The sequence below is a fragment of the Apium graveolens genome, chromosome 2, assembly GCF_009905375.1.
Source record: "Apium graveolens cultivar Ventura chromosome 2, ASM990537v1, whole genome shotgun sequence".
NCBI classification, from domain to species: Eukaryota; Viridiplantae; Streptophyta; class Magnoliopsida; order Apiales; family Apiaceae; genus Apium; species Apium graveolens.
Genome location: NC_133648.1, coordinates 319031746 through 319056423, shown reverse-complemented (window position 1 = coordinate 319056423; position 24678 = coordinate 319031746). Strand labels below are relative to the sequence as shown.

Here is a 24678-nt window from a genome sequence, read left to right as displayed (position 1 = left end):
TGACTTAATTATTGGAAATCCTGATGCAAGTGTCAGAACTAGAACAACTACATCAAATGAATGTCTTTATCACTCTTTTCTCTCTCAGACTGAACCAAAGAAAGTGGAAGAAGCACTTCAAGATGATGATTGGGTGCAAGCAATGCAGGAAGAGTTAAATAAATTTGAAAGAAATAAAGTCTGGACCCTAGTGCCAAGACCAAAGAACAGATCTGTTGTTGATACAAAGTGGGTGTTCAGAAACAAAACTGATAGTGATGGCATAATTACAAGGAATAAAGCAAGGCTGGTTGCAAAAGGATATTCTCAACATGAGGGAATTGATTATGATGAAATATTTGCACCATTTGCTAGATTGGAAGCCATAAGGATATTTTTGGCTTATGCTGCTCACAAAAAGTTTACAGTCTTTCTAATGGATGTGAAAAGTGCTTTTCTCAATGGAGAACTGGAAGAGGTAGTATATATTGAACAACCTCCAGGTTTTGTAGATTCAAAATTTCCTAATCATGTCTACAGACTTGACAAAACACTTTATGGCCTTAATCAAGCTCCAAGAGCATGGTATGAGACACTAACTCAGTTTCTTCTGGAAAGTGGATTTAACAGAGGAACTATTGACAAAACATTGTTTTATCTCAACCATGAAAATGACTTACTTTTGGTGCAGATATATGTTGATGGTATCATTTTTGGTTCTACAAATGACAGACTTTGTAAAAAGTTTGTCAAGCTGATGCAGTCAAGATATCAAATGAGTATGATGGGAGAACTCAGCTATTTTCTGGGCCTTCAAGTCAAGCAGAATGAAGAAGGAACTTTTATTTGTCAATCTAAGTACACCAGAAATTTGTTGAAGAAATTTGGAATGCAAGATTGTTCAAGTGCATCCGCTCATATGGCCACTGCAACAAAATTGGATAAGGATACTGGTACATTAGTAGATATTACTGATTACAGAGGTATGATTGGCTCATTACTCTATCTAACTGTAAGTAGACCTGATATCATGTATGCTACCTGTCTTTGTGCAAGATTTCAAGCAGATCCAAGATAACCTCACTTAACAGTTGTGAAAAGAATTTTCAAGTACCTTAAGGGTACAGCTGACCTGGGATTGTGGTATCCTAGAAAATCAGACTTTAAGCTAATAGGTTACTCAGATGCAGATTTTGCAGGATGCAAAATTGAAAGGAAAAGCACAAGTGGAAGCTGCCAATTTCTTGGAGGCAGATTGGTTTCTTGGTTTAGCAAAAAATAAAAGTCAATTTCCACATCAACTGCGGAAGCATAATACATTGCTGCAGGAAGCTGTTGTGCACAGATTCTTTGGATGAAGAATCAGTTACTGGATTATGGGTTAGAATTTTCTAAAATTCCTATTTACTGTGATAATCAAAGTGATATTGCTATGACAGGTAATCCAGTTCAACACTCAATGACAAAGCACATCAGCATTAGGTACCACTTCATAAGGAAACATGTGTATGAAGGTACAGTGGAATTGCATTTTGTTCCAACAGATCAACAACTAGCAGACATCTTCACAAAACCACTGTGTGAAGCTACTTTTACAAGATTGGTAAATGAACTTGGAATGGTTTCAGGTTCTCACTCTAAATCTGCTTAGTGTATGTTCTGATACACCAGACTTTATGATCAGTATTTACAGATATTACTATCTTTGTGTACTCTGTGCTTAAATTGAAATTTGCTAAAGTGCTGATTGTTGTCTGATGTGAATTTCTAAACTCTGATAGTGATATGAATGTTTATGTGACTATTCAATCCAATGAGGATAATTGTGCTAGATGCTGACCTAGTAATCTTTAATATACTAAAGATCCCATGTATGAAGTAATTGTTTATGTGAAAATCTTTTAACACAAGCAAATTCTGATATTGAGCTTAGTTAAAGTTTACTTTGTGTATCTTGTTACTAAGTCAAAAACTAGAATAGTGCTTCTTATATGTTAAATTCTGATGTTGGTAAATCTGATGGATGTACTAAGTGCTGATAAGCCTCACTTATCAAAAGAAAAAGAAAAGAAATAAAAATCAGGCACTCCTTTAAGATCTAGAGTAAAAATGTGGAAGGGGAGACCCAAGTGCATTGCTGGTATTAAGTTATATGCATTAGAAAAGCAAAATGAAATTTTCTTGGTGACTTTTAACATTCTCTGATTACTGGAGAAATACTCTGATAATAACATAAATTCTGATAAGCAGTCGTGACTCACTTACACTGAGAAGCCACTGTAAAATGGAATTTCAAAAGATGCATAAAATGAGCGCAAAACAGTTGAGGCGGACTCATGCATGAACTCATTCTATAGTAGAATTCAGAATAATGACAGATTTTGAGCAAAGTTCTTAGTTATGCCTTATTTCTAAGATGTACTGAAGTGAATCAGACTTTAATCTTTATATGATATTTAGCTTACTGCACACACATACACACCATATGAATGATGACAATTACTGTGGTGATAAATGTTATTTTACATGAACAGTTTAAGTGTCAGTTGCATAAATTATGAGGACAAGTTCTGATGGAAGTTCTGATGAAACCATATGTGTGAAGAATTACAGAAATAGACATTCACTTTTCGACTTAAGGAGCCATATTCTGATGACTCTTAAATTCTGATAATAATCAAGTTCTGATGCTGACGTGGCAGTATTTATTTACTTGATTTATTTTTGGTCATTACTTGAACGGTCATATTTTACAGAATATTGGTTTATGAGAGATAAAGCAGTAATAATCATTTATTTAGTGGGAACATTTAATTACTTGATTAATGGATTACTTGGTTAGTGGGACGGTTTTTCTCCTTGAAAAACTGCATGTGATAAGTAATGATTACTGAATACCCGTGCCCATTAATTATTTTTTACTGTTGCATGCCTGACAGGTGTCCAAAGACCTTTCATATTCGTCTCAACGGTTATCTTTTACCATGTATAAGTAAAAGAGAGAAAATATTGTAAAATCTTTTATTCACTTTTATACTCTATCTCTCTCTTTTTACTCTTATACTCTCACTATTTTCTGACGATTTATCACACAGGCATTTTCTCGAACACCTTTCAGACACTCAAATTTTTCACTGATTTCTCAATGGCACCTAAAGATATTATCTTCAATGGAGCAAAGTTTGTTCCTAATAGCTATGCTGCCATTCTTACGCAAGAAGCTCCGTCAGAATTTCACTTTGTTCAGGACTTCTTAGCTAATAATGAAATCGGATACGCTTTGACTCAACCATCAAGTTTTTTATGGATCACAAGTGCTGACATTCTTGAGAACAGGGGTTTATGATGATGGTGGTAAGCGTGGATCTCCTAGTATTGTCTTTACAGCAAATGATGAGGATTATGTTGTTACTCCGACAGTGGTTCGCAGGGCTCTCCATTTACCAGAAAATGTTCAATTTAGTGCTGCTGTTGAGGAACCACTGCTTCAGGAAATGATGGCTGATTTGGGCTATGAAGAAAGTTTAGCAAAAATGGGTCAACTCAAACATGCACATATGCGCCGAAAATAGATCTTTTTCTTTGACTACATCACAAAGGCATTTGGTAACAAATGTATAAATTTTGATGTCATTCTAATCTTGTCTCAACAAATTGGGTATGCTCTTCTCCATCAGACTCATTTTGATTTTGCTAGAAATGTGCTATGCTTTATTGGTGACATAATGAAAGAGGATAGGAATATTGTCTATTTTGCTATATTCTGTCAATTAATTTATAGTCACTGTACAGAAGATGAATCTATCTTAGCCAGTGACATGTTAGAATCCTTTAAGCTAGCCAAAAGGGCTTTTACTGATTTACTAAATGCTGATAACAAAAAGGCAATTTTGAGACCTCTTAGAATTCCCTTAGTTGTCAAACAAGCCCTGGTAAATGCTGATGTTGCCAAATACTATGTAATTTATCCTGATGTCCCACAACCACAACATCAACCACAACATCAACCACAACCTCAACCACAACCTCAACCACAACCATCAGAACCTACTCCTATCCCTCCTCAAACACAAACATTAGAATATGATCATTATCCATCAACACATACTACAGTGCAGCCTTCTTCTGTTAGAGCAACAACATCAAGATCTAAGAAAGTTTCACAACAGAAAAGAAGGAGGATCATCTTGAGAGATGAATCAGATGATGAGGCACAGGTTCAACCTACATAACCTGTTGTTTATGCAACTGAGAAAGTCTCTTCTCAGCAAGATACAGAGACTGGGAGTTATAGGTCCCTGAAAAGGCCTAGAACAATTAATTCTGATGATGCAGCTCCTACAGTCTCTTCAAAAGCAAAAAAATTTAAAACATTAGCAAACAGGACTGCAGATTATGGTAAAGGACAACAACTAAGGAAGGGGTCAGGAATCTCTGATCTCACAAGACCCTGTTGAAGCTCATAATTCTCCAAGTGCTGATCCAGACCTTCATGCAACTCATCATTCTCCACTTCATGAGCCAGAAACAACTCATATTCCCACACCTCCAGTATCTCCAGTACATGCTGATAACCAGGAGCCAAGTGATGAAATTGACATCCATAACTTGGTAGTGACTCGGGTTTTGTATCTGGAAGCTCCACCAACTACACAACTTTCTCAGCACACTCCTCCAGCCACTCCAGTGTTAAATTCTGATGATCTTGGAGATGGATCTCCAATTGCTTCTCATACAGTCATTTTATCAGAAGATGATGATAGTGAAGATTCTGCCTCTTCTGTTGCACTGCCTGCTGCAAACTCTGTTGAAGCTGATGTTAATGTAGATGCTAATGCAGCTGGTCCATCTGGACATACTCCTCTACCACCAGCTTCTAAGGTTGCTTTTATCGAGAATTTTATAGAAAGGGCTCCTCCAGTTCCTTGGAGTGAGACTAAAAGAGGGCAAGAGTGGATCACAAACTAGAATAATGTTGAACTTGTCCCTAATGCAACTGTTCTTTCTGAACATCTGACAAAGGCTGGTGAGATGTTTGCCAATGATTATTTCAAGACACATCTTAGAGTTACAACACTGAGTACAAGGCACCTTCAAGGTCAACACTCAACAACTCACGACCAACTGGACAAAATTCGAAATAAATTACAAGAGGATACGGAGAAGATCAAAGTAGAGAAGCAGAAGTTTTTAAAGCCTAACTTTGATCGTTTAGCAAATATTGAAAAGTCTCAAGACAAGCAGCAAGCTCAAATTTCTGATCTTTTACAAAATCAAGCTACTCAACAAGTTCAGCTTAATGAACTTCAAAATTATGTGGAATTGCTTGTCTCCCTGCTTCTTCCTGATGATGCCAAAAAGGGGAGAAAGTAATTAAGTCCAAATGCAAGTCTACTAAATCACAGAAAGAAAAAGATGATAAAAATGAAGATCAGGGAAACTCGGGAAACTCTGAAAAGGGTGGAGGTCAAAGAAAAAGCAAAGACTCTTCATTACAGAAAGACAGAACTACAAGTCAAAGGCTAAGTTATGATGCTGGCAAGAAATCAAACTCAGGTAAACAAGTTCTAGTCAATCCTGAAGATCTTGATGAAGAGATCTCAAAGAAGTTGTTTCTTAAAGAAAATCCAGGGATGGATCTTGAAATGCTGGAAGAAGAAGAAGCTAGACTGAAAGCTGCAATTGATAAGTCACAATCTAAGTCTAAAGCTTCTGCAACAGCAAAGAAACCTCCACAGGCTAAAGACATTGTGATTAAAGAAAGAACAAGTGTTGAGGCATCTAAAGCCAAATCACAAGTGGAGTATGATCCAAGGTTTAAGGGCAAAGGTAAAGTTGATGAACCTGTAAGGGTTTACATGCCAACTATGGATGAACAAATAGATGTTGATGAAGATACTCATCTGATTTTGAAGAAAAAGAAAGATTCTCAAACAACCTCTGACAGAGCTCAAGTTATTCAAAGCCAGGAGTTAGTAAATTCAGATGCAACAAAGAAGCAAGCAACCTCTGACACAGCTCAAGTTAGCTTGACATCACGAGATAAGGGAATAACCTCTGACATTGCTCATGTTAAAACTTCAACTACTCTACCAGGATTCACCCAAGATAAACAATCTGCTCAAACTCTGAAGGGTACATCAAGAGGTTTTCAGAGTAGATTTCTTCTAGGAAAGGAGGCAAGAGATAAAACTGGTTTGGAAAATGCTGATGAAAGAAGAGTAAGCAACACAACTCTAGATCCTACATCTCTGTCTAAACCATGAATAGGCACAACTCCTGAAAGATTGGATCAATTGGAGTCTGTACAGAAGGTTTACCACTCTGCACTAAAAGAACAGGTTATGTTATATTTCATGACAGATTGGAGGGTATTCCAGATTAGGCAGGATGCTATTAACTTGAAGTACTATGAAGAATTGGAACATGTGCTATATTTGCTTCAAGTAAAGAACAAGTCTACAGATGATGCTGCCAAATTCTTAAGGTCTAATATTGAGAGACAGAAGAAATTTTACAGGATAAAGTCTGACAGCTCATACTATCCTAAGTACAGAGCTCATGATGGAAAAATTGTTGAAATGAAGCCTAACACTGCAAAGATTGTTACTACCTTTCTGGGTTATAGGGCTGTTGAATTCAACATAGAATCAGACAAAGCCTATTATATCAGACTTAATGAAGATATAAGAAAGGCAAAGATCAATGATCTCAGAGCTGCTATCTTTCAGATAAGTGAAGATACAGCTGAGCTAAAAGAAGCCAAAAGGAGGATGTTGAATGAACTTGCATATGCTGAGAGATGTCTTTTGAAAAATTATCTTAGGAAAACTCCTGATATTAAAGAGATCATATAATGAAGCCAAGTCATGGACTGCAACTGCTAAATTCTGAAGAACATACAGGCTAAAGCTGATATCAGACTTTAAGGATGGTAAAAGCTACAAGTACTGTAAGTTGTAGTTTATTAGTCAAATTCTCATGTGCATTTGTACTTAATATTTTTGACATCATCAAATATATATTGAACTTGTATATTATGCTAATTTACAAGTTGGGGGAGATTGTTAGATATATTTGAGATGTCATGTCTAATGTGTTTCATGTTTAGTTTTCAGATCTTAACAAATAGCAAATGTCAGTACTTACTGAAATCGGTACTTACTGGAAGTCAGAACTTAAGGATATCAGTACTTAAATTATCAGGAGATAATTATCAGAAGATGGATATCAGAACTTAAGTGCGGAAGGACGAACAGTTAAGGAAAGGCTGATTGAAAGAAAGAAGATCAAGACTAAATAAAGAAGAGATATGTATGGAGAAGATTTTTAAAGAAAATAGAAGACTTGGAAAAGAAGATAACTAATTGATATATTTTAGGATACAGAATCATATTCAATATCAATTAGAGATTATCTTGTAACTGTGTAGTATACAAACACATACAAAGGGTTTACACTACATATGTTATCATAATCGAAGTTTTTATTTATTGTAACCCTAGCAGCTCTCGTGATAAGTTGTTCATCACTGAGATAGGACAGTTCCATATTGTAACAGAGTTTATTGTGTTGAATAAAATCTGTTTTATGTTACTTGTGTTCTTATATTCGATTTGATTGTGATAAACACTGTATTCAACCCCTTCTACAGTGTGTGTGACCTAACATAAACCCATCATAATAATTATGTGAGTTAAATGCAGGATGTGTACCTGCAGTTTGCTCATCGTGCAACTTGTGTACCTCAATTATCCAATATAGCAAACTGTGTACCCAATATTTCCTTTTCTGTACATTTTGTGTACTTCCGTCCAAGGGACGTTAACACCGTTTGTTTAAGGGTAATCTGGTAAGTTCCTTACCTTGCAGATGCATTATGGTTATATAAGTTGTAGCTCTCTTTCTTTGCCGCCATCTCCATTATTGCAAGAGAATTTTCCCTCCTAATATGGCTTTAGCATAACCAGCTCGATTACAATGACCCGGTGTGTGCGATCGTTAACAAACAATGAGGCTTTTCACCTTAATGAAACCCTCGATTATAACAGTGAGTTTCTTCATCTTGTTTTCTTGAATTTATAGACGTAAATACTTGTACACATAGCGTTATTATGATTGTCTTTTTCTTATAGTTCCTTATTGTTGTGTTTTACTCGTTTTGCATATCTTGTGTTTGTGTATTTATAATATCTTGTTTTGAACAATTGGACTTGTCCTTGTTTTTATCGTTTCATAGAATATATGTTTGCACTCTAACCTTCTGTTTCCCATCTTTTGTTACATATGCAGAGTGTCCTGATAAGTTTACTCTTAAATTTCACCATGGGGGTGAATTTACTATTGACCCTAAAACTTATGTAGTAGACATGGATCAACACACTTGTGCATGTAGAAAATATCAGCTCACTGGTCTCCCATGTTATCATGCTTGTGCTTGTATTAAATGGAGTAATTTGGACATATCTCAACACATACACAAGACATACACTAAAGCAATGTTCTTATCCTGCTACACACACACACACAAATAAACCAATCCAATCTGAGCAATATTGGGAGAAAACTAGGATGAGTGCTATATTACCTCCTATAATTAAAATTGCACCTGGTAGACCTAAAAAGAAAAGAGACACTAAAAGTGATCCAAGACCAGATCCTGGTGCCACCAAATTTGTAAGGAGAAATACCATAGTTAACTGCACTTATTGTGGTGAAGCAAAGCACAATGCAAGAAGTTGTCCAACAAAGGTACATATTTCAATAATTTTGATGTATTTGGTGTTGCTATTTTATTTATGTTCTGCCATCTTATATCAAATTAAATCATAACTTTTGTTAAACCTTTTAAGGATTTAAGAGTAGTCTGGATTTAATGCATTATTTGCTTATCAAAATTGGTGGGAGTTTTGTGTCAGAAATTGGGAAAAAAATAAGGTGCTCCTGTCAAAACTGCAAAAACTGCTATTAAGAAGAAAAATGGCACTTCTGGAAAATTATCAACTCCCAATGCACCTAAATTGAAGAAAAAATCAAGAGTGGGAGTTATATACGATGGAGAAAGTCAAGGTGGGATCTTTACATCCTTCTCCCAGTCTGCTGTGATGTATAATTCACCACTTGGTACACAAGGAACCACAAATGCCAAAACAGGTCAATCAACTACTACTTTCAAAAAAATTGAAGCTGCTGCTCAAGCAAGGAAGGACTAGTTGAGAAAGAAACCACCATGGAAGCTGTAGTCCTTTTCTAGCTTCATTTATTATTTTTGATAGCCTATCCTATTTTTTGGTTTATGTTACATCTGTAACAATTAAATGGAATTGTTAAAATTGTAACATACATTTTATATTCAAGAGATAGGCTATGTAATTAGCAATGTAACATTGCTTTTAGACTGATATCAACTACTTTTATTGGGAAATATGCAATCTTGAATTGTTTGACCATTTTTAATTTTTTTAAAAAAGTGGGTGATCATGGTATTGGTGGTTCAACACCTTGGTTACATCCTCATTTACATGCATTTACACATTGTGGTATTATTTAAAGACCTCAGATCATGAATTGTACACTCATCTCTAACAATTTCATTACACAAACACACAACTATCATAAAAAATATCTACATGGAGCAAGCCCGATGTTGGTTCAGTGAAGGTTAATGTAAAAGGGGTGTTTAACAGGCCTCAGATGAGGTCTGTAGTGGGCTGTGTGATCAGAGATTCTGATGGCCAGTGGGCAAGAGGATGCAAGAGCATGATTGGCCTTGCAGTGCCAATCACAACAACACTGTGGAGCATTTTCTATGGTCTAAAATTGGCATGGGAACACCAAGACAAGTATGGCTCGTGGAGAGTGATTGTGAGGAGGCTGTCAATTTGGTCCTCAATCGTAAACCTGATTTTGAGATGTATGAGTTAATCTGCATGATCAAAAACATCATGTCTGGATCATGGGAGCTTTGTGAGCTTATTTACATTCCCTCCTCTGCAAACATTACAGCTGCTGCTCTTGCTAACAATGCCATATCTGATGATGGTGGCCTTGATGAGCTAACTGTGCCACAATCCATCATTAGGCCAATTTTGGCTGTAGAAAAGATGGTTTGAAGCCTAGTTTGTCACTAGGTTTGTAACTGTTATGGCCATGTAATAAATCCCTTATTATCTAAATAAATGGTCATCGATTTTCTTCTTGTTTTATCCTATGATAACTGATGCATTATGAACAAAAATATGCCATTAAAATTTCATTTAACTTGCAAAAGTAAAACATTCAAATTCCTAAATAACAATCAAAGCAACTAGTGTCACATTACTAATTACATACATTCATTAAACTTAAAAACGGTACACCATGTACATATCCTAGATTAATTAATTAGCATTACTAGTCCTTGCTTGCAATGTTAAAGAACAACCCAATACAAAATGCAAGGACAACATACAACAAAATCAAACACTTTTGTGACCCTGCTTCATCACTTGCACATTTTCATTGAAACCCCTATTTGAATTATTCTCAGCTTTAAAGTTTTCAAGACCTTTGCCTCGTGCTAATAAACCACATATCACAGCTCGACCACGAGGACAAACAGGATCCTCGATCCATCGGAAGTAGTTGCACCCTAGCCGACCTCGAGGGCAACTGACGAATCTCTTCCCCACATTGTTCTCAGTCCAAGCAGTTCGAATTACCGCCAAGCGTCCACATAAACAATATTCAGCCATTGAACAACAAAATTAAGTTTTATTGAAACACTAGGGTCAGGGATTTATAATTTTGGGGTAATTTTACCCATACATATTGATCGAGTTTCTTTTTAATTGGGTGATTATAGCCGTTGTGGTACCAAATTACATTTTCGTCACCCACTTTCTGTAACTTTTGCAATAAACAACTAACAGTGTTAACATTCATTGAACGGAAGTACACAAAATGCACAGAAAAGGAAACGTTGGGTACATAGTTTGCTATATTGGATAATTGAGGTAATAGTTTGCTATATTGGATAATTGAGGTACACAAGTTACACGATGAGCAAACTGCAGGCACACATCCTGCATTTAACTCTAATTATGTTGAAGCACATAAAAGAATAACGAAAATGCATAAATAGGATTTATTTTTGGTTGATTTTGTCGAAATATCATATGTCTTGTTGATAGGGTTGCATATCAAAAAATATCAAATTTTGAATTTGGTTGCCAGGGTTGCAGATCGGAACCAATTTTTAAATTTGGTTGATAGAATTGCAAATCGGTAGAATAATTTTTTGAATTTTTAAAATAGAGTTGCACATAAAAAATAATAATTTTTAAAGCTTTAAAAATAAAATTGACGAATTTTATTTCATGAAAATAAAATATCTACTCATTTCATTCCTTCAGATTCTTAATATTTGGGAACGGTATGAAAATATAAGAAATGAGTAGGACGGAGGGAATAGTATTTTTTAACGGGCAATAAAATATGCGGTACACGTGTAAATTCGACATCCAACCCAACCCCTTTACCGAAATATATGCTAATCATGTCCACATACCAGGCCCATTTTTATAAACCCTTCAAAAAAAGCCCAAACCTCTTTACAAAACCCTAATTTTTATAAACCAAACCCTAGAATCTCATTTCCTCAATTTCTCTCCAATCCTCCAAAAATGCCGCCAAAATTCGATCCATCTCAAGTCGTCGACGTCTACGTCCGCGTCACCGGCGGCGAAGTCGGCGCGGCGAGTTCACTCGCTCCCAAAATCGGTCCACTCGGTCTCTCTCCGAAGAAAATCGGCGAAGATATCGCCAAAGAAACCGCTAAAGACTGGAAAGGCTTACGTGTCACCGTCAAGTTGACCGTCCAGAACCGTCAGGCGAAAGTCTCCGTCGTGCCGTCTGCGGCGGCGCTGGTAATCAAGGCGTTGAAGGAGCCGGAACGTGACCGGAAAAAAACGAAGAATATTAAACATTCCGGCAATATTTCGCTGGATGACGTCATTGAGATTGCGAAGATTATGAGGCCGAGATCGATGGCGAAGGAGTTGACTGGGACGGTTAAGGAGATTTTAGGGACGTGTGTTTCGGTTGGGTGTACGGTTGATGGAAAGGATCCGAAGGATTTGCAAGAGGAGATTGACGGTGGCGATGTCGAGATTTCGCAAGATTGATTAGCGTGAACAATTAAGTGATTGGTAGTTTTTTTGCGGTTACTATTTAGTTTATGTTTTGGTAATGTAGTGTGATACTATGTTTGTAAGATTTTGGTTACGATAATTTAAGCGATGTAGTACGATAATTTAAGCGATGTAGCTTTGTTATGTGATCTATAGTTATAAACAGATTTTGCTTAAAATAACAATTTGATGGAGTTATGATGCAATGTGAAAGTTAGGATTAGATAAGCATTTTAGTTTGGTTATGTGAGTTATAGTTATGGGATTATTTTGGTTTGATGGATGAAAATGCAATGTGCAATTTAGTGTGTTGTAGTTGTAGCATTTCTTTTCTTGTAGGTTTATTACGTATAGAGGCTAAAGGATGCTTTTCATTGCAACACTAGGGATTTTGATGAAACTTGCCTATAATTTTGCCCTTTAGTCAGTCTAAATAATTAAGTGATGATTTGGTGATCGATTCTTAATATCTTTTTGCACATATTTATGTGCATGGACTGTTTATCTATGATGAGTTGTAGGTTTACTCTTGCTTACTTTCATGTAGTTCTGTAGAAGTTCTTGGGAGTATGTATTGAATATCGACATAGATGTTTTTAATTGATTGCTTCTTTTGTGCTTCATGTATGAAAATGTAGCGTCTTGAATTATGATAACCGCCTTACCTATTGTGTGGTTGCATGGTGCATTGCTTGTCGGGTTGGTTAGAATTTGACTTTGGAGTAATTGATATTGATTGATTAACACTATTTATATGTGTTATTAGATTAGTTTTGGTGTTTTGCAAGTAGATGATTATCCTCCACAAGTAGTTACCATGTGTATACATGATTATGAACCACCACTATATTGAGAGATAGTGTTACTTATGTAGTGAAACATGACTGTTTCTTGTTTAATTCATGATTATAACAACTTCATGGAAGGTACCTTAAATATGTGGACTTGATTTTTTATTTTTTTAACATGTCTTGTAGTGCAGAAATTGAGTGGGCGGAGTTGCACCTATCCTTTTTTTTTTCCTGTCGTGTCGTGCAGAAATGCTGGGAGCATCAAATTTATTGTTTTTTTTGCTGGTTTTGGGAAAAAAGTGAAATTGTAAAATATTGCATTCTGATGTACCCTTTATTCACCTTGATAGACATGCAGCAATTGTTATGATTTATATGGTATATTTATGGTATATTGGGGATCTGAAATGCTTAGATCAAAGTGGAGTAAAATGGAATAGTGGGGGAATAAACTACATATAAATTAAATTGTGAGGTCAACTGCAATACATATTTATGTGCATGGACTGTTTATCTATGATCAGTCCTAGGTTTACTCTTGATCACTTTCGTGAAGTTCTTGCGAGTTATGTATTGAATATGGACATAGATGTTTTTAATTGATTGCATCTTTTGTGCTTCATGTATGAAAATGTAGTGTCTTGAATTATGATAACCGCTTTGCCTATTGTGTGGATTGTAAAGTTGCATGGTGCATTGCTTGTCGGGTTGGTTAGAATTTGACTTTGGAATAATTGATATTGATTGATTAACACTATTTATACGATAAGATTAGCTTTGGTGTTTTGCAAGTAGATGATTATCCTCCACAAGTAGTTACCATGTGGTATACATGATGATTATGCACCACCACTATATTGAGAGATAGTGTTACTTATGTAGTGAAACGTGATTGTTTCTTGTTTAACTCATGATTATAACGACTTCATGGAAGGTACCTTAAATATGTGGAGTATGTGGACTTGATTTTTTTTTAAACATTTCTTGTTGTGCAGAAATTGAGCGGGCGGAGATGCACCTCTCCTTTTTTTTTTCTGTCGTGCAGTTGTGGTGCAGAAATTGAGTGGGCGGAGTTGCACCTCTCCTTTTTTTTGCTGTCTTGCATAAATGCTGGGAGCGTCAAATATATTGTTTTTTTGCTGGTTTTGGGAAAAAGGTGAAATTGTAAAATATTGTGTTCTGATGTACCCTTTATGTACCTTGATAGACATGCAACAATCGTTATGTTATCCTAAACTGAAAGACTTTCGCAATTTAAATCTTCCCATTTCATGACCAGAAATTGTTTCTCTATTTCTATCTGCAAATGATCTGTGCTTTTAATGCTTTTATCAGTTAAGAGGTAATTGCAAGACAGACATAAGACTTGTGATTCAGACAATTCAATATCGTCGTATGTAAGGTGTAGTACATCAACTAGATAGAAGTCTAGAAATATAACTTGGATGACTTGCTCTTTTGATGTGTGCTCCTTGGTGAGATCTTACGACTGTAAGTGCAATGTATTGCATTAACAATGTAATGAGACCTTTTCTAGTGTTCTTAGCACTGTTTATAGGGCATTGACGTTGTGATAAAGGATAACAGATTTGTTAGGGCATCTTGCTCGCCATTGTAATTAGTGTATGGTGTTGCCATGACATCTTTTGGAGCCATTGTAAGAGAAGCTAAGGATTTAAATTAGAGTTAATTGTTCAGAAACTCCCCTCTTTCATTTAAAATCAAAACAGTATACCTATTTTGCAAAACACAAGCAACTATAACATGCATACCTTGTGGTTATAAAATTGAAATTGAGATGTTAATATTAATAACTAAAATTTCAAATCAATTAAAATATGTATTTTAATACATTTTTTACATTGACAAAAATTATAGCTATTTTCTATTAGTAATACTCTAAATTAATCATAATGCTAAATGCTTAAAATATATTTATCAAGCAAAATATATGTTTATATATATAATCATAAAGTTTCTAAATATATCTATATTTTAAAATTTTAAAAATTATACTGAGTAATAAAATAACTAACATTAATATTTTTTTTATAATTTGAAATTCTAAATTTTAGTTTAATTTTAAAAAATTTAAAATTATTATTTAAATAGTTTGCTGAATTTCAATTTTACCCTCCATAATATAAATATTTTTAACAAAATGATTAAAGGTATGCATATTGTATTTGATGTCTAAAATTAGGGGTTGCAAATTGTATTTTTGAAAGTAAGTATATAATTTTGTTATTCAATGAAAGGCAGGGGTTGCAAAATGCAATTAACTCTTTAAATTAGCCTCACAGCTCGTAGCACTTGTATAAATTTGCTTACACACAACATGTTTGGTAATACTCCTGCGTGTAGACAGTGTATGTTGATGTTATATAATACCTAGTAATCCACCTCTTGACGTCTTATACCAGAATTTTCTGTGTAAATTCTGATTTTAGAAATTTTCAATGCTTAATGCAATCGTGATTATGTTTTTTTTCACTAAATGGCAAACGCGAATGTTTTTCTTTGAAGTTATAAGAATTTGATATAATTATCTCCGGATTCCATCACTTGCAACCAAACAAAAGTGAAGAATCTCTACATATACCCACTCTTACAACTCATTTCATCCTAAATGAAAGCAAATATAGAGTTGCATCACTCACAGAAGGGTTGCAAATTGCAATGAACTGGAGGTGGGTCTTCAATCATAGTCTCGAACACATGCTCTGCTACCTCGACGTAAAAACAAAGTATGACATCGAATAAAGAGCGTGTACCCAATTGGTGTGATCCGCTAGCACAAGTGTCAGATGAAGGGATCACCAGTAATCCCCACAAGAACAAGCACCGTCCTTGAAGTGGTGAAATCTATTTGCATCTCGGACTATAATAACCCGTTGTGTAACAGCCGATACAAATTTACTAAATGCATGACAATCTCCACAAACACGAAGATTTTTTGTAATCCTGATGGGACTTCCTTCAGCTGTGCTAAGTAGGCCAAACGCAATTGCCAATTTCTCGCTGTGTGAGTATAAGTTATCCAGCTTGAGTTCTTCATCCACATCATGTAGCGCAAAATCTGTATTAGGAACATACCCCTTAAGTTCCAATTCCTTTATCAAATTCATTAGCTTCTCATAAATCTCCCTGGATTTGGGATGAGTACGGTCTCCAGTGCTAAACCGATATGTTTCATTCTCCACCTCAATCCAAGTCCAACCAGGAACTTTCTTCAGTCTCCTATGTGTCATTAATTCCCTGATCTTTGCCACATCTTTCCACCTTCCTGCTTTGGCATAAATGTTTGAAAGCAACACGTAACTTGATGGACTCTGAGGTTGTAGTTCAAGAAGAGACTGTGCTGCCTTCTCTGCTAGCTCTGTATGACCATAAATCCTGCACGCACCAAGCAACGAGCTCCACAGCCCCTCATCTTTCTCGATGTTCATTTCCTCAATCAGTTTCATAGCCTGGTCAAGTCTGCCAGCACGTCCTAACAGATCCACCATACAAGTATAATGTTTCACATCAGGTCTTAAGCTGTACTCTTCTTTCATTACGGAGAATAACCTGAGGCCATCCTCTACCAATCCCGCATGACTACAAGCATATAGCAAAGACACGAAAGTAATCCTATTTGGTATAATCCCATTACTCAACATCATTGGAAGAAGATCAAGAGCTTTGCGCCCTTCTCCATGATACCCATAAGCAGCTATCATCGCACTCCATGATATAACATTCTTCTCCCTCATTCTATCAAAGATCTCTCTAGCACAATCAACACTCCCACACTTAGCATACATATCAATCAGTGCAGTTCCCAATATTACATCCTCTGAAATCTTTCTCGATGATATAAAATCATGAACAAGTCGAGCTTTATACATAACTCCTAATTTCGCACAAGCATTAACAACCGTCACCATAGTAACTTTATCAGGCATGACACCTTCCTCCCTCATCCTATCAAACAAAACCAATGCTTCACTAGCATCGCTAAGTTCAACGCAAGCCCCAATCATAACCGTCCAACTAACAAGATCCTTCTTCACCATTCCATCAAAAAGTCGTCTCGCATCATCAAGAACCCGACATTTCGCATACATATCAACAAGTGCAGCAACCACAAACTGATCCAAATCCAACCCAAACTTACACACAACATTATGAACCAACCTCCCCATATTCACATTCATCGTATCCCTACACGCTCTAATCACATTAGGCAACGTATAATTATCGGGATACTCACCCGTTCTAACATACTCCCTAAAAGTTCCAAAACAATTCATATAATCACCAATCTTGGCAAACCCACCAACCATAACACTCCAAGTGTAAGGATCTCTCTCAGACATTCTATCAAACAGTTCATATGCATCACTCACATTCTTATACTGAACATACAAATAAAGAAGCTTGTTTGTAACAAATAAGTTCTCAAGTAACCCAGTAACAACCACTTGACTATGAACTTGTCTGATTTGATAAACATTGCTACATTCAACAAGTTTATATAGAAAAAACTTTGGGTCTATACTAGGTTGTATTTGCCAGTTTTGAGAATGTAATGTTTGAACATTTGCTAGTGATGCTGCACAAGTAGCTGAGAAGTATTGTAGTCTCTCATATTTGAAAACAGAGAGTTTATATTGTCTCAATTTGTACATGAACATGTTATGTGTAGTGCAGCTGTGCACTGCCTGGACCAAAATTCAGGGCACTGTTCAAGTCAAATTTATTTAAAAGATTAGAAATAATTTACAATTTCGTAAATATGTAAAGGAAAATATTTAAACAATTCCTACATTTTATATGCAGTGACTAGGGATGCGCATTTCCCGCCCCGTCCGACCCCGATCCGATCCCCGCTCCAAACGGGGCGGAAATTCGGGAATTTTTTCGAGTACGGGGTGGGGATCGGGGAGATATATGTAAAAAATTCGGGGATCCCCGCCACGATCCCCGACCCCGAATTGTATTTTAAATAAAAATAATATTGTATATATATAAATATCTCAAATAAATATTGAAATATATACAATATATTATTATTTTCAATTTCTTATCTTCTAAATGATTTAAGTTTTCTTATTGTGATATTATTTTATTATAATAATATTATTTTTGTTCATTACTATACTAGAAATATATATTAATTCAAATTAAGTTTAAACATTAATATTAAATTTTAAAGAAAATCTATATATTATGATTTGTTATGTGAATTTTTATTGAAATTTTTTATTTAAAATTTAACTTTTATTAAACAAACAAACAAAAAAGAAATTCCCTGAATCTCCTCGGGGATCCCCGTTCCCCGTTTGAGGTGGGGAACGGGGCGTAAAATAATCCCTGTTCGGGGATCGGGGCGGGTTCGGGGATCAGTTTTGGATTTGGGGATGGGGGCGGGAATAACACTTTCCGACCCCGAAGTGACCCGATGGCCATCCCTAGGAGTGACTGACGTTTATTCGTTTATGATAAGATTTAAATGGTATTTTTAATTTTCGTAACAATTCCTACAAATTCGTAACAAACGGAACGGAACATAATCCGTTACATTCAATTGAAACTCCGGAGAGGTATTACCAGTTGCTGCAACATAATTTGCATCAACAAGATTTCCAACAGCAATGGCATGCTTATCAGCATTAACCAAGTTAGATGTCCAAGCAGAGACAATCTCTGCGTCTTCAAGAGTCTCCAAACTCTTCTAAAGGCCATGGTGAAATTTTGCAATTCTGTACAATACTAAGAATACGAGATGGTCAAGAACAAATAATTGTTAGTAGTATATCATATCGTAGAAACTTTCTATGTATGTATAAAGATGACCCTTATTGTACACCGAGAACTGTACCACACACGTATCGCAGAAAATTTTCGCGGTATGATATGTTGTAACAATCGCTTGTCCGGCAAACCTGCTAACAAGTTTATGTTCATAATTGATAATTACTTAGAATTTTGCCAATGTACACTTTTCAATTTGACGTTTTTCTCCTTGAGCAACGCTACATACCCAAAAAAGTTCCCAAAAACGTTCAAAATGACACGTGTCATCTTTTAATTCGTGGGATTCATATTAATATACGAGGGGCTCGTTTCATTTATGAGTGTATTGTTCAAGAGTATAAGATGATGTTGAGACCTTTCTCTACCATCTTAAAAACGACTGATTATTTAACATGGTAATAGAGCTCGGTTTAGGGAGAGACTCGGGTTCGAGTCCTCCGACCCCACGTATCGTTCCTCTGCCACCTTAAGCATCATTCATGAACGATCTTGGAAACCGTTTTTGGGACTTTAACATTTCTCTTTCTCCTAATACCGATATAATCTAAACCGATACAAGTCGAGGTCAAGGACCCCTTGGTGGAAAGTGGAAACCAGCCTTTGTTATATACAAATGCAAAGAATGTAGTTAGTAATTTATAAGATCATATCAAGTAAAGTTGCAATATTCTTTGGCACTACTGGTGTTCCACAATCAGCTTGAGCAAATGCAGACATCTAGATATCTAGATACGCACACTACATATAAATATTGGATGGACAAAATTGATTCTTCATCTTCTTATTCTAAATAGCACACTGTATTTTGTTCAAGAAAAGAATGTTATCAAGAATGACTGATTTGTGTTGGATTAGTACACTTGCTTCTCTTCTTTGTATGGTTGCTGCATACTTTGTTAGATGTCTTGTTCTGTATTTTGTTCTTAATCAGTTGTGTAAGAATATAAACCAAGAAACTATTCTTTCTATTATTTTGTCCGGTAAGAATAACATAGTTTTAGAACCCTTTTCTTTGGCAATTCTGATCTAATAAGAATGGGGTGTTTGGACGTGAGAATCAGAATCGGGATTGAGAATGAAGGTTAATCAGAGGATAAATGAAATAAAAATCGAAGAGATATGTTGATTTGATCTACACATCTAAAGATAACTATATACTACAATGAAGAGTATAAGTATGTGGTTTATGAGAATGAAATGAAAATCGAACATATATGATGGTTTTTTCTATACGCATCTAAAGGTAATTATATAGTCATTCCGCCACACTAAATTATTAATCCGGACAGTTTCGATTGAGTTCAAAGTAGTTTCGATTGAGTTTAAGATTCCAATTCTACTAACCGTGAGCAAGATAATATAAATAAGAGGGTGCGTGTGTAGGGATTCGAGCACTTGTCTTCACTACGGGAGATCATGAGTTCGAACATCGGAAGTACAAAAAAATGACATGTGGAATTTAAATTTATTAACGGTTATTACAAAAGCCTTTTCTGGTGAAATTAAGTTGTGTCACGAGAATGCCATGAAGTCTAAACCCATGTTTCCACTGAATTTTCGTGTACTCTAAAATAAATACAGTACACAAAGAAGTACACAGAACAAAAGGAGAAAAAGTAGAGAAGCTACACTTCACTTTTTTGCAACAAAATTCATCCTACACACACAAATACATACAGAGTGGTTTGATACTGTATACACATACATTAACAAACCCATTATCACACACACTTTTGCCCCTATCATTCTTCAACTAATCATCATCATAATCTTCTCTTCATCCTCTATTTATATTTTCATTTTCTTGATCCAATCCTCTCTACAATACTACAATCACTCATTCACCCCCTTTTTATTTCTCAATTTTCTTGATTATTATCATCAAATCCCCCACTTAAAAATCCAATCTTGATTGTGTTAATCAACAAAAGATTACATATTTACACACCCAATTACATAATTAACAACCCCTTTTTCTCAAAATCATGTTTTGCAAATGTTAAGATCATAAAGTTTTGATCTTTACACTTTTCTTGAGCTTTCTTGAAAGTTCTTGAATTTTCTTGAAAATTCTTGATTTTTTCTTGAAAAATCTTGAAAATTGAAATGGGTAACGTGGGTAGTAACAGTATGAATGGCCGGAGAAGACAAGGGAGTCGCCGGAGCCACCCACCAGCACCACCACCACAACAACCCCAGCAGGAAATTACCCCGAATCGATATGTTTTCGCAGCAGCTACACCATTACCTTCTCAATACCCAAACCCTAACCCTAACCCTAATGCACAACCACCACCGCCGCCTTATTATCAGTACCCTGGTTATCACCAGGCTCCACCAATGCCGGTGCCTTTACAGGCTCCGTATGATCACCATAATCGCGCTATGCCACCACCTCATATGCACCCGGGACAGGCTAATTGGGTTGGAGGACAGTATCCTTGCGGTTATGTAATGCCTGCTCCTACTCCTTATGTTGAGCATCAGAAAGCTGTGACTATTCGGAATGATGTTAATTTGAAGAAGGAAACTTTGAGGGTTGAGCCGGATGAGGAAAATCCCGGAAAGTTTCTTGTTACGTTTACGTTTGATGCAACTGTTGCTGGAAGGTAGTTCTACTGTTGTTTTTACAAGTTTGATTTTAGTTTTTGCTTCCATATTAGAATGACTTGATTTTATTTATCTATATTAACTGTACTATGAAGCTGACTTACTTTCAGCATTATTAATTGAATTGAGTGACGAATTAGTCTATTTCTATTTGTTCGAATTGAGTGACGAATTAGTCTATGTCTACATTTTCTTGTCGGTGTGTATTATAGCGTTGTTTTTAGGCTGTTTTTGATGGAGAGACTGACAAGGAGCTCTTTTTTTAAAAACTATAATATGATTATCAAAATTGTGACAAGTTTCAGGTATTGTGATAGACATATTCCAGCTTAACTCGTAGGGACAGTGTACTAGGAATGTCGAAACTTGGAAGGTTGAGGCTAGAAGAGAGAATTTGTATTTAAAATTTCTATAAAATAGTTCAGTTCTAGCTTGGTGAGAATGCTAATTCTGTGAGGAATGAGTGACTTGAAGATATTATTCAACTTTTATCCCCCTAATTTAATGTTTAATTGTTGATTAGACTAGAATACTGCACTGACAATTGTGATTTGTGAGGCACACAATTTTTGAAATACTAAAATATCCATCCCAAATATTTTATTTGTGAAGTAAATTATTAATTACATTATAATACAACATGTATGTTGATTTTATCATTAAACGTAATTGTCTTGGGGGTTTGTTAGTTATAAACAAGTGAGTTATTTTTGTTACAATAAAAATAGTTTGACCTATATATATTAGAGAAGGTCATCGTATTGTTTTTTCATTGGATTGAAAATGATTGTTTGTCCTTTTTATATCAAGTGTCATTTGTCTATCACTTGGGCTTGGTATGATTTTTTCTATTCATTTCCAGATTGCCTCCATTCGTTTTGCTCTACAAAGTCATCTTCTCACAATTCTATTTACAAATTAAATCAAAAGTTGACCGGCCTTGGCTTGCTGACATAGATTGCCATCTTTGTTTAGTTTTTTGTTGATACTAGTTACCATGTGTGGCAAAGCTTGCTCATAACAAGAAAGCTATGATCCCTTTTTCAATGATAATATGAACTAATTTATTTTCCTTTTGTTATGACCTCTGTACAGCATTACAGTTATATTTTTTGCGAAAGAGGATGAAGACTGTAACCTGACACCAATGAAGGAAAGCATATATGCACCAGTAACAGTACATTTTCCACAAGGCTTGGGCCAGAAATTTAGACAGCCCTCAGGAACGGGGATAGACTTTTCCGCTTGTGAAGAGGCAGAATTAGTGAAAGAGGGTGAACTGGATGTCTATCCGCTAGTAGTGAAGGCGGAGACATCCCCAAGCAACCAAAGTGGATCAGCAGATGGAAACCCTGAAACTGGAGCCAGTAACTCCCAGATCACTCAAGCGGTGTTTGAGAAGGAAAGGGGTGAATACCAGGTGAGAGTTCTCAAGCAAATTTTATGGGTGAATGGAATGAGGTATGAGCTGCAGGAGATTTTTGGCATTGGTAATTCGGTTGATGGTGATCTTGACGGGAATGATACTGGAAAAGAATGTGTTATCTGCTTGTCAGAACCTCGTGACACAACTGTACTTCCATGCCGACACATGGTAATCTCTCTTAATCTTTCTTTTGTATTGGGTTTTGAGAATCATGAATGAACCTAGCGTGTTAAGCGCGTATATACTCTCCTTTTAGCAATTTTCTCTGTCATATACACTAGCTTACAACCATTGCTTGACATAGCTATTTTTCAAATTATAAAATAAAAAAAATAATTATATTTATATTATTTTAACCCCTATGGACCACCAGATTAAAAGCACTTTTAATTTATAATTATTCCCTATACAATGTTATACTTGTTATTAATATCATTTTGTTATATATTAGAATTAGTTAGTAATATTTCTAAAAGTTTCACATGAACTTGGTTTAACACTATACAATTTTTGTTAAACTAAGCGAAAATGGTTACTGGATGAATGAAGATTTAGGGTTATTATAGCCTTAAAAAATTTGTTTATATATTAATGTCATTTTGTATATTTTAATTTCTGTATCTAGTATATTTCATCTTCAAATTCATTATTTTCATTGACAAAATTTCTTTATTACTCTGAACTAGTGTAATTAGAATTATTTTTAGTAAATCGTCATTTTCTCGTCTCAAATTTAGAGTATTTGTTTTTTCTTCCTTTTTAAATCTATTTTATGAAATTTGTAAATTGTTAAATTTTCATCTTAATTAAATTACATTATAATTCTTTTTGGATCTATTATACGGCTTCCTTCTAAAATAATTGATTAAAATAAATATTATGTATAAAATATGAATATGAATAGAAGAACTTTAAAAAGCAAACCTGGTCGTACCAATGTAATGGACTGCTAGTTAGTTCAATAACCCAGTTTGAATGCCGAATCCCAAAATAAGAATATTCGGAGCACCAAACACCCATAAGACCCTTCAGGGATCTCCGGTTTAGTTTTATTATAAGAAATAGATGTGAGTAATCTCTGTGATTCCTCGTCCCTTCATAACAATGAGGTAGTTCCTTAATTCCTTTAGCATGTAATTGAGTAGACACTAGACACTTTAAGATAAACAAACACAAATAATTGAAGGGAAAACGAACTTGTTAAATATTGTTAACACCTAGAATGGTTGTCGGCAGAAGTTGCCAAACTTAATAGGCTGTAGCAGTTTTATTAAAACTATATAAGTTAAATCCTTGCACTATATTGGCCTACATTGGTCCAATAGTTGTATTATTTAGATTCTTTGCTTCGACTCTCATTAAGCTCACAGGCTTCTATATAGTTTGGAGTCTTATGACCGTATATCTCATTGTTAGATACTTTCTTGGTGCAGTGTATGTGCAGTGGCTGTGCCAAAGTTTTAAGATTCCAAACAAACAGGTGTCCTATATGTCGACAGCCAGTTGAAAGGCTCCTGGAGATCAAGGTCAACAGTGAAACTGTTGAGCCAAGCACGGATGAGTCTCTGCCATGACAGTGCTGTAATGTTGCGTGTTATCAGCTTTTCCTTCATATTTCAATCAAATTTACGTTTCTCCTGCATGAATACTAAGTTCAATAACTAAATTGGGATCTCATTGATATGCAGATTCATTTAAATATAGTGGTGTGTTTTGCTCGACTTTGTAGCATTTAGATGTTGTAAGCTGATTGGTTTTTTGCATGATTTTGCTGACTGCTTTAGTGGCATTCTCCAAGTCTTCTTGTATAATTCGAAATGAGATATATAGTTTGTGTAGTTTGCAATTGCTTTGTTCAGTTGTTTGCTCTGGCATAGGAAATATACCGTGTTTTGCTCCC

The 24678-nt window shown here is 35.4% G+C and overlaps 3 protein-coding genes across 3 annotated transcripts; 2 read left to right on the top strand and 1 right to left on the bottom strand.

Moving 5' to 3' along the window:
* Nucleotides 1–11548: 11548 nt before the first annotated feature.
* On the top strand, nt 11549–14265 carry LOC141708977 (large ribosomal subunit protein uL11x-like). Its single transcript, XM_074512848.1, has 2 exons — nt 11549–12167; nt 13936–14265. Exon 1 carries the CDS (start codon nt 11643–11645, stop codon nt 12141–12143), a length of 501 nt encoding a protein of 166 aa, XP_074368949.1. The 5' UTR covers nt 11549–11642; the 3' UTR covers nt 12144–12167; nt 13936–14265.
* A 1153-nt stretch (nt 14266–15418) lies between these two features.
* On the bottom strand, nt 15419–17687 carry LOC141708976 (pentatricopeptide repeat-containing protein CRR2, chloroplastic-like). The gene has a single exon (XM_074512847.1). It carries the CDS (start codon nt 17617–17619, stop codon nt 15757–15759), a length of 1863 nt encoding a protein of 620 aa, XP_074368948.1. The 5' UTR covers nt 17620–17687; the 3' UTR covers nt 15419–15756.
* Nucleotides 17688–20372: 2685 nt separating this feature from the next.
* Nucleotides 20373–24678, top strand: LOC141708975 (putative E3 ubiquitin-protein ligase LUL2). The gene is made up of 3 exons (XM_074512846.1): nt 20373–21351; nt 22448–22946; nt 24212–24678. Exons 1-3 carry the CDS (start codon nt 20849–20851, stop codon nt 24350–24352), a joined length of 1143 nt encoding a protein of 380 aa, XP_074368947.1. The 5' UTR covers nt 20373–20848; the 3' UTR covers nt 24353–24678.